The following is an 11,082-nucleotide window of genomic DNA, read 5'->3' as shown; positions in this document are numbered from 1 at the left end:
TCTCTCTGCAGCCCAAGATGAAGTGGTTCAATCCAGTGTATTTTCCTCCCAATACTTTCTAACAACATTGAAGACAATGACACGTGTTCGGACACATTTCAAACAAGGCCTTTTGTGGTTCACCTGTGTTTTCTCCATCAACAAACCTGGTCGGTCAACTTTTTAAACTGGAAAAATCAAGCCACATATGGTAACTCAACTTACATACACAAACACATGTTTTCCAATAGGAGTAACTGGTTAAAACTAGAGCCCTGCTCAATATATCCCTGCATATATCATTCTCCATATAAAGCCTCTGGATGAAAATGGGGATTTTCGTGGCCTATTATTCAGCACCAATCACACCCCAGGGCATATATCCATTCATCGGCAGGAGGGAAATGGTTTATAATAGATTTTGAAACCAGAACAAGGGCAATGCAACTCAAATTCAGACCAAAACATTCCACATTATTGTGCTCACATTGATGGCTAAATATATGTGAAATAGAAACCAATGGAAGAATCCATTTCAGAATTAAACGCAAAATTGATCTGTTTACAGCTGGGGAGATTAAACACATTTGAATGGGCATTAATTTCTTTGTGTAATTAGTCAGATGATTAAAAGTGAAGTGTAATCAGTTTCTCTACTGGAAGCAAATTCACAGTCGATGTTTTTCTGAATAAAAGGGGACAGTTTTTTTGTGCAAATTTTTTTTTATTGTTTCCACATTTATATCACAACGTGTCCACTTAAAAGGACCAAATAGCAAAGTCATTCCTTCTGCATTGTGAGGAACACAGAAGTCTAATTTCTGTACATTCACTAAGGCTTCTTGTTTTTGCGGTTGTGGTATGATGGATTCCATAAGGCAAACAATATCTAAAGGAATGGTAACAAGTATATCTCCAGCATACAAACAGTTCCGTTTGAATTTTTTAAAAAGATTTTTTTTGAAATCAACTTCTCACAGTACAAAGTTGCAAACTAGTAGCACCCTCTTTTTTTCCACTTTGGGATTTGGAGAAGTGAGAACGAATGTGGAGATCAAGCGAGAGAGCAAAGCAGAGAACAAAATTATAGTTAACGTTCGAATTTTGAGTGGTGGCGGGAGAATAAAAAAGCAGAACCCAAATCTTTGACTTCCTAAAATAGTATTTTTTAAACATTTTTTTATCTAGTTGATGAAGACCCAAGGATTTTATCTCCTGTTTAAACAGAAGATGACAACAACTCCCAGCATGTGAAGACCCATGGAATGTTACGTATGACGATGTACTGTGCAAATGTTCACAGCCTGTCATGATTATTCACTTAAAAAATATATCCTGAAGAGATGTGCGATGTAATTAAAAGAGAGATCTACAGTTTTTGCACATTTGTCTCACATATCTCACTGCCAAATTATAGGTGTTTTAAAAAAAAGAAATCAAATCAAATAAATAAATGCATACTTTTTAAAGTAACATTATTCATTTCGTTTTGATGCCACATAAAGCTCCTGTACGTGCCCCAAGACCGTATCCAGCCCACTGTAAAGTGCTGGAACCTTGAATACCGACAAACCACTCTGCACTGGACTTGTCAGCCCCTGGTTTATGACCTGCCTTAATCTGTGTGGTGAGTTGTTTATGCTCCTGAATCAACCACCTCTCATTTTTCCTTCATAACCTTCTCTTCTCTTGTGCTCTTTTCCCTCCTTCGCAATTTTGATTAAAACACTGATAGCAGCAAACTGCAGAAGAGAGGGCTTTAGGGGTGGGGGACCTACACAGATGGGCTGAGAAACAGAACCTTCAAAACCTTAACCTGCAACCCAGAGGCTTTTGCTCATTCCAGTAAGTGGGAGCCACTTGTTGCAGCCAGCTGACTTTAAACCTCAAAGCATGCCAAAAGGGCATTATTGCTCAGTCTAGACAGACGTATGGCAGTATGTGCAATTGTCCCTGATCACCATGAGGGTCCAAAGATATGCCCTGCGTCCAATCATACCATTTACCATGGTTGTCCATGCAACCGTTCACACCTGCCCAATGTTGCTGGTGTATTCGGTGAACATCCAAGTCTCTGATCTCTCTAGTGACCCCAGGAAGTTCTGAGGGAGAGTTGGTAGGTACTAATATGTGGACCTCACGGGCCTCTGTGCTAGTGCTATATCTGTGGCTTTCATGCTGTAAGAACTCAACAATGTGACCTCCTGGTGGCTGCACTCCTGAGGATGAAAGAAGGCAGCTCTGTCTTGATAAGTATGACTGAATAATTTCATTTTTGGATAACTCCTTCCAGTTTGTTTGATCTAAAGTACTTTGCAAGTTTACCCTCTGTTCCTGTACAATTTCAGTGGTTCGATGAGGCTCAGGTAGAACTGGGCTTTCAGCCCGAGATGAATCCTTATGCGTTAAAGGTTTGATCTGCCCAGTTGCAGGGTCGAAAGTAATTCTACGCTCTTTCAACCGTACAGGTTTCACACTTTCATCGATAACTTGTCCGTCTAAGTTCACCTGATAGTCTCTAGACCTGTATTTTTTCTTAGATGACCTTTTACTATCATAACCAAAAGAGGCACACTCATTGGAGGACAACTCTCCCATTGCTGCATCCAGCTCATGACTGTGCAAGGATTCCCCACGATGTGAAGTTGATGAATTAGGACTATGAGAGAGGTATGGAGAGTCCTGCTGCTGTAGTGTTGGTGCAGAATGGTGCTGCACTTGGTTTTCACCAACAGTCTCTAAATTAGATGAGTGTCCCAGCCGATCTAATGAACAATCAATCTCTGGCGGGTGCAAGCTTTTTGCCTGCGTTGGCAGAGGTGGTGTTGTGGCTTGCTGCAGTGCAGACATGGGGGATGGCACCTGAACATTGTTCTTGGGTAAGTGAGATGTTGTCCTATCTGAATCAGAACCTGCTTGAGCAGACGTTCCTGTAAAGCTCTGGGACGGGCTAGATACAGAGCCCTTGGGTGCATATGTTGTGGAGGGTTTCCACAACATTTCATGTTTAAGAGTCCTTGGGCTAAACGATTGACAGCGGGGGCTACTGGGTCGATAACGCACCCCAGCTTCATCTGTTTTTCCATGTTGCTGAAGAATCGCAGTCTTTAGCAATGAGGAAGTGCTTGGGTTTCTTACAAGTCCTGGAGAACTAGTATGAGGTTTCACAGCATTTACTGGAATCTTGCTGTGTTTGTCATTTTCATATGGTGTCTGATGGTCTGGTCTGCTTTTGCCTGGGATGGTGTGGATGTTTGCAGATGTCATGTCTGGAGGACTTGGGAAATTTTCAGGACTGCCACGGATTCCATTGGAAGGTGGTGGTGTAGAGTTCGGCTGCTGTTCATTATTGGCCTTTGGGACTTTGGGCAGTGGCCCCCTCGTGCCATCGCGGTGCTCTGCTTTCCGTTTCCGATTGCCCGGCTTGTCAGCAAGCAAAGAGTATGAGTTGTGCACATCATTCTTACTTTTCAGATCTGGGACTGGCTTTGTGCCCCCTGCTCCAGTGCTGGTGGTCAGAGATGGCAAATCATGCTTGTAGGCATGAGCTCCACCATTGGCTGAGCCAGGGGAAGTCGGCAGTGCCCTGGGGACAGATTCAATTTGACCGACTGGTTCAACCAACAACTTTTGCCAACTCCGCAGCAGTTTTTTGGCGCGCTTCGCAAGCTCCTCATTCTTGGTTTTCTTCCGTACATCATTGATGAGCTTCCCCAGCCTTGTTTCCTGGAAAGGCAAAGAACTGAATGTCAGCAACAAGGCTTGGGTTTAAATAACCTTACAGACACGCAAATTATTTAACTTATCGAACCCTCAACATAGGCCCCTTCGCTCAAATATTTTCCCCCTACCTAGCCTTCCCATCTTGCTAAATCAAGAACGGACATGGTGTTGAATATCATCTTGTTTAGCAACTATTTCAACACAAGTCTCAATAATTGCATTTATGTAACATCTTTAACATAGGAAAAAGTCTTAACATTTCAGATGTATAATCAAGAAAAAAAAGCCTAGCCTAGTCCAGTCAACTATCCCTTTCGTCTAGGTTACAGTTTCTTAAATTCATAATGTTCTGGCTCCTGAATTTGTGTATCTTTCTATAATCACCTGTGGCAATTTTATTTACTTGAATTATATATTTTAATTAAAAAAATTACAGGAAAAAGCAACTTAATTAACACTAATTAAATCAAACTGTGCCTCATCAAGGAGAAACCAGACAAACATTGGGGGGGGGGGGGGGGGAAGAGAGAGAGAAAGAGTAACAGTGGTTACAATGGTAGATTTAGATGTGGAAAAATGGGTGGCAGATTCCGATTGGCTTCTGTGCCGTGGATGCTAGGTACATAATCTTACATCTTTTGTCGCCAGACTCAGCACCAATTGCATTGAACTAACCTTTAAATATAGGGAAATGTTAAGGAATCCCAGTAATGCTGTGTTTAAGCAAATGACTATGGTGACAGAAGATGCATTTTCCTTGGGTATAGCTGTGTAAGATTGCAATGCTGCAAAATCTAATTGATATTCCTGGGTAAGGGCGGCATGGTGGAGCAGTGATTAGCATTGCTGCCTCACTGCGTTGAGGACTTGCGTTTGATACCGGCCCCAGGTCAATGTCCGTTTTCCCTGTGTTTGCGTGGATCTCACCCCCACAACCCAAAGGTGTGCAGGCTAGGTGGATTGGCCACGCTAAATTGCCCCTTAATTGAAAAAAAAGAATCGGGTATTCTAAATTAAAAAAAAGAAATTCCTGGGTAAATTTATGTAGTTTAATTAAGAGTGAGCTGACATTCACTTTTGTTTCAAGTTTCAAGAGAAAAGGAGAAATCTGATAGACAGAAAATGCGCAATAATGTATAACAGTCTGCATTCTTAACAGACATGGGAGGTTAACGCAATTCATCCGCTGTAACCGTTGAACAGTAAAACCATTATGGCCTCAGTCACGTGGCAAGTGATGTGCACCTCACCACAATGCAGGCAACAATTAATCATAATTCTTATGTATTGTCTCATCACCTTATTAAATGGTACTTGAAACTGTTTTAATTTTTGAAAGACATTTTATTCAGGAAGCAGCAGCAATTGAGATAACAGTAGCTTTTAGTTCGCAGGCAACAACCAATGAGAGTTTGGCTCAAGTTAGAATCAGAGCTTGATGGGAAATGGAATGTCAAGTTTGTATACGAGCCTTGTGAAATGAATTGTTCCTACGAGAAGGCGTTATCACGACCTTGACTGTGAGAATCTGTGGTGGGAACGAAACGCAGCCGGGGGAAGAGTCACTCCCAGGATCTTTGATAAAGAATTGCTATACTATGAAACTTGTGAACTAACTGTATTACTAATGATGGGAAGAAATAATTACATGAAGGAGGGGTCTAATGAGCTAATTGTATGACTAATGATTGAAAGGCTTGAGGGGTTTTGTAATAATATATAGTCAATTGTAACTAAGAAAAATTTGCTTTTTCACTTGCTGTAACTCAGTTACACTTGTGTAGCAGCCCTGCGGTAAATAAAAAGGTTCTTTAAAGTTACCTGGTGTTCGACTGATAATTATCTCCGGACTGAAAATGTAGAATTCTCATATGGTGGCCCTTATGGGGATCTCTGGTGCGTCGACAGAAGCAGACGGTGTAAGCGTCAGATCGCCTCCGGACGTGTGGGGAAAATAGGGCCCCCAATTATGAGTATTTTTATCACTTTGGTTTTTCCCCTTTGCTGTCCCGGTCGTGAGCCTGTCCTACTGCCTGCTGCTGGAGATGTTCCTACGAGATTCAGGTCAGTCCGGCGAACCCCAGAAATTCAAAGAACCGGGTTGGAGTCCCTGAGGTTAAATTCCTCAAAAGAACCGGGTTGGTGTCCCTGAGGTTAAAATTCCTCAAAAGAACCGGGTTCGTGTCCCTGAGGTTAAAATTCCTCAAAAGAACCGGGTTGGAGTCCCTGAGGTTAAATTCCTCAAAAGAACCGGGTTGGAATCCCTGAGGTTAAATTCCTCAAAAGAACCGGGTTGGAATCCCTGAGGTTAAATTCCTCAAAAGAACTGGGTTGGAGTCCCTGAGTTTAAATTCCTCTAAAGAGCTTGGGTTGGAGTCCCTAAGAAATAGTTAAAAGAGGTAAAGAGATATCAATGCCAACATGATCCTTGTTATTACCTGAAACCTTCGCGATAAAAGGTTCCTGTTAACTTTGTAAGGCGGGTGACATAAAATCTTTACGGTGTCACCTTCGAGCTGTTAATTGGCTTGTACGGAGCACGATTACTCAGTGATTTAAATTATAATCCCCTGCAGATAACTCTGCTTAGCAACACATAAACAGGGCAAAAGCGTGCGGACCCTGGCATAAAACATGACACACGTAATCTCCTTAATCAATTGAAAAACAGGGCAGGATAACTGTGTAATAAATTCAAAATTGGATTAGTGATCTAGGATCGCTATTAAATTGTAATCGGAAGGACCATCTGGCATCAGACAAAGGGTATAATGGGTAATACGTTAGACACCACTTTTGAAAGTGGCAGTGCACTGCAAACGCTTTGTGAACAGTATCCGGAACACTAAGCAGCTGAGATTATTATGGGGGGAATTGCATAAAATTTTAGGAGAAGAAAAATGGCCACTGGGGGGGAACTAATGCATTAAAATTGGGTATAATTGACAGAGAAAGGAATAGTTAAAACAGCCACGGTCTTGGAAAAATGGAATGCGCATATGGGAAAAGAACCAAGTCATTAGGCTATCCGCCTTTAATCTGTATATTAATCAATGTGAGTTTAAGTTTAAGTGGGATAAGGTGCTGTCAGGGACTGCGGAGTCCCAAGATCTTGTCTCCCAGAATTCTGACATAATAAACTGCTTTGTTACTGATACTCAGGCCTTAGTGTGAATATTTTCACCCCTAACATTTGGTGTAAGTCTGGCAGGATGTTGCTGAGCCAGACGCCGCTCGAGCCGGTGGACAAGGCAAGTAATTAAACCTTTGACCGCCAAAAATTAGAGTCATTCGGCAAGGCGGACGGAAGGTGAGGTAATATCCAACGAATCTGGTATCAAGGCCAAATGAGTAAAAGAGTCAGTTTAAAATTTCTTTTTTTTTTGGTTTTTAAAGAGCAAAATATGAGTAAAAGAGTTAGTTTTAAATTTTGCCAACAATTACGGCTAACGACTGTCCTGGAATGTCTCAAAAAAAAAAATCAAATAAAGTAAAGTCCAAAAGATCAGAAAGGGGCTAAAACACTCAATTAGTTTTTGTTCAGGAATATCTGAGGATGACAAATCCCCCTCCCAAAACAAAAAATGGGGAGTAAAGTCATTACAAGATTAAGGTTAGGAACTTAACAATGGATACTTGTCGAGAATAACTTCAGATCGTTTCAGGCCGTCCAGATAGACTCGGCGGTGGTTCAGTTCATTTGAAATAAAAGAAAAAATAAACATCCAGTAATGTCTCTTTCCAAAAACTGGTTAAATAGCGAACATTGAAAATTGAATTCAGTTTAAAGAACATGAGAGAAATTTGAGTAACATTGAAGGAAAGGATGGAGATGGCATCATGCCAAGTTCTCCACCACTTTCAATTCTGTATAAAAATTTAACCATTTCAGCAAGCAGGTTATCTGCACAAAGAAATATACGTCTCTAAGAATAGCTAATGCCTCTAAAATTAATCAGTGGAAATTGACTTACATGGAATAACAGATAAAGTTTTCGAAGGAGAATGAAAGATTTTGTTCAGTATTTTAATTGAGCTATTGTGAAATTTCTGTCTCTTTACTCTGATATTTACGACCTGTGAGAATGTGTATGTTTGGTCTGTGAATGTTAATATCTCTCTGCTACGATTTATCTTCTGAGAAAGTAACTTTGGGTTTATAATCTGGAATTTTAGAATAGGTTCCAGAAGGATTTTTACTTAACTGTAGCGGCCAGGTATTTCAAATACACTTAATATAGAAATAAAATAGCTGTTTAAGCGTAAATATTTAAGATGGACAGCATGCCATCGGATCAAATGTGTTTGAGTCTGGCCCAAACCAATTGGGATTGTGTTGGGGTGTGATCAGATCGCTTGGGTTTTAGGCATCTGTACTTTGATCTGAACTATTCACTGTCTCTCTGTATTCATATTTCATTTTCAGACTTTGACTTCAGACTTTGACTTTTAAAAGTTATGTTTCAAGCTGTGATTATTTGAAAGCTTCAAATTGTCTACGCATTACCTTTTAAATGACTTAAGTTGTAATCAATAGAAGACAAATAATACAATTCCTATTTGCACCTGACAAGCTTTAACTTAAATTTCTACTGAGTTCCAGTAATTGCAAGAGCAGCTGGTAACCTTGAATTGATGGTTTCAAAATCCCTCAACTGACACAGTCTAAAATCCTTCACTAACTTATTGTGGTGTGTCGTCTGACATTGTGATTTAAAGATCATAGTTGAGTACGGTTAACAATTTTTTTCCTTTCAAAGGCTATCATTGACTTTTCCAGGGTAATTTTGATACACAGGGAATTTTAATCAGGGTGCAAAATCACGTATGTAAGAATAAGAAAATATTAGTTTTATGGTGTTCAGTGGAAGTTAGGATAGTTGAAATACATATGACAAGTTGCAATGCATATGACATATGATCAAGCCGGTGTTTCATTAGTTCAGGGTTAAAACTTCCCTGACACAAATACTTTGTAGTCATCAGTGGGGTAAAACTAACCTGTTTCACAACGCAGATGTTTTAATTATGAGATTGCAGAATTAAGTATAAAGAACAGATGGGTAAATAAAACATGTCCATGATCATGTTTGTGACAACATGACGTCTGGGAAAGAACCACGATACTGCGCAAAATTGGTTCAGAGATTCAATAACATATTGTGTTTGATATTTTAAAATAATTGTTCAAAATTAGCTTGGAAATTAAAACTTCAGACAATGTGTGAAGCTGTTTTTAAAAAAAAATCACACGGCTCTGACTGAAGCAAAGCTTTATTCCAAAAGACAGACCGTTCCCACAGACATCGTTCGTTCTCAGACACCTGATAACAAGAACTTGGCTGCAATCCAACACTCCCGTGCTGGCTTTGCCTGTCCACACTGAGCTCTGGCCTTGTAATTTTGATAAAAGTTATGAAAAATCAAAACAGCTGAAGATTTTTAAAAATTGGTACTTACAAATCTTGAGTTTTGAATTTTCAGATATATTCAGATAATTAACCCATGCAGAATGGATCTTTGGTGTTAGAACATAGGACGTACAGTACAGAACTTTACAAGTAACTATAGGTGCCACAATATTTGCAGAAGCTTCAGGAATTTGAGACAGTTGAGTTATTATAAACTGGCTAATTAACCGGGCAAATGCAACATCACTAGGAAAATGGATATGAAGGGTTTGGAATATATATATATATATATATATACAAGGACAACTAACCCCTGCATAACACAAGTGTTCGGCCCATACAGGAAAAGTTTCATACAGACAACATCTAACACCTGGTGATGACCAGGACACTTTTTCTTTAAATTTTTAGGTTAAACATTCAGGAAAGGCTGGCATGACAGCAGCACCTGCGGAGACTTGTGATGACTCTTGAGATCTCAGAATCACTACAAGCACTTCAAGGCGCTTGAACATCATTGACTTCACAACGTTCACAGGATACATGTAGCTATATGAACTATGCGGCTTTATATAATTTTATTGATGGGATATGCATCCCAGCAGTCAGAGACTGGACCAAGGATATAGCTTATTTTAATGCTTGGCAACAGCTACATTCGGGGACAGACATCGGATGCGTATACAACTTGTGTCTGCTTCTCGTGCGTTCCGGTATTGTTTATAATATGAATTAAATATTTACAATGTTTTAAGTAAGGTTGTTATGAAGCAGGCTGCCAATGACACGGGTGCCACTGGATTTTGAGGGCATGACGACCTACACAGGGTTAGAAGAGGTATAATCAATAATGTAGTGACTTTATTTAAGACAGAAACTTCTATGGTAAATTCACTAGACATGCAAAGGTTGAATGCGAAGGTAGAACAACTTAGATATTAATGACACAAAATGGCTGAACAAGCCACATTCCCTCTAAACTGTCTTATGAGACCCAAGCGTGGGTATGTATAGGCAGTATCCGCTAAAACAACAAGCTATTCCCAACCTGGGCTCTCATTCAGTCACGGCCTTACTAGGCCAGCTCCAAACTCAGCATCTCACCATGGCTCGACAGAACAAGTATGAGATTTATCTCTTGAACAATCCAAAGCTCCAATTCCGCCATTACACCACCATTAATCCTGCAAATTTTCTCACCAATCCACCCCTTGAGCAAGAACACCCTCGACACGATTGCATGTCACTTAAAGGAAGATTCATTTGTCAGGGAGGACCTGTCGGATGCCCCTCTTAACGACCCAGACCTGACCATGTTCACAGATGGAAGTGCTTTCATCGGTGAAAGGGGGGGGGGGGAAAGGTTATCAGGATATGCGATAGTAAATCAGGACGGGAAAACCTTGGAGGCAGCAGCCTTTGAAACCCCGTTCTCAGCCCAACAGGCCGAGTTATTTGCCCTAATTCGCGCCTGTGGCCTCGGAAGGGATTTATGGGTGACTATTTATACAGACTCTAGATATGCCTTTGGAGTCACGCATGACTTTGGCCAAGTATAAGGGGAAAAAATAGAGAATTTTTGACATCCGCCGGTACACAAATTTCACACAAGGCATTAGTTTCTCACTTGCTACAGGCCCTGACGCTGCCCAAACAAATGGCGGTTATAAAATGCACTGCCCATACATCGGGTAAAAACCCCAACAGATATAGGAAATCGACAGGCAGACCACCAAGCCAAAGAAGCCTCCAGTGGAAGGAGATGGTGGTGCCACGAATTATGAGTCAGGCTAAAAGCTCACCAAGCCAGTCTCCATCGGAAAAGCCAATGCCAACTATTACCAACGTCATTAAGTTGCAGGACGCTCCTAAAAGTATGAAAGAGTTGTGGGAAGAATTGGGGTGTCATTAAGATCATGTGACTAAGTTGTGGGTCACCCGCAGGACAAACTTCTTTGTCCGACGCCTT

At 40.7% G+C, this 11,082-nt stretch overlaps 1 protein-coding gene across 2 annotated transcripts in view; it reads right to left on the bottom strand.

Annotated features, from left to right (window-relative positions):
- Positions 1-682: 682 nt before the first annotated feature.
- crsp7 (cofactor required for Sp1 transcriptional activation, subunit 7) overlaps positions 683-11,082 on the bottom strand; it is a 262,873-nt gene continuing 252,473 nt past the window's right edge. For both annotated transcript variants that reach the window (XM_038776426.1, XM_038776427.1), the window contains one exon: positions 683-3,705. In XM_038776426.1, coding sequence (XP_038632354.1) covers positions 1,894-3,705 — 1,812 coding nt within the window. In that variant the 3' untranslated portion in view covers positions 683-1,893. The remainder of the gene's footprint in view (positions 3,706-11,082) is intronic.

Source organism: Scyliorhinus canicula, chromosome 18, assembly GCF_902713615.1.
Source record: "Scyliorhinus canicula chromosome 18, sScyCan1.1, whole genome shotgun sequence".
Lineage (NCBI taxonomy): Eukaryota > Metazoa > Chordata > Chondrichthyes > Carcharhiniformes > Scyliorhinidae > Scyliorhinus > Scyliorhinus canicula.
This window is presented reverse-complemented; position numbering and strand designations above follow the sequence as displayed.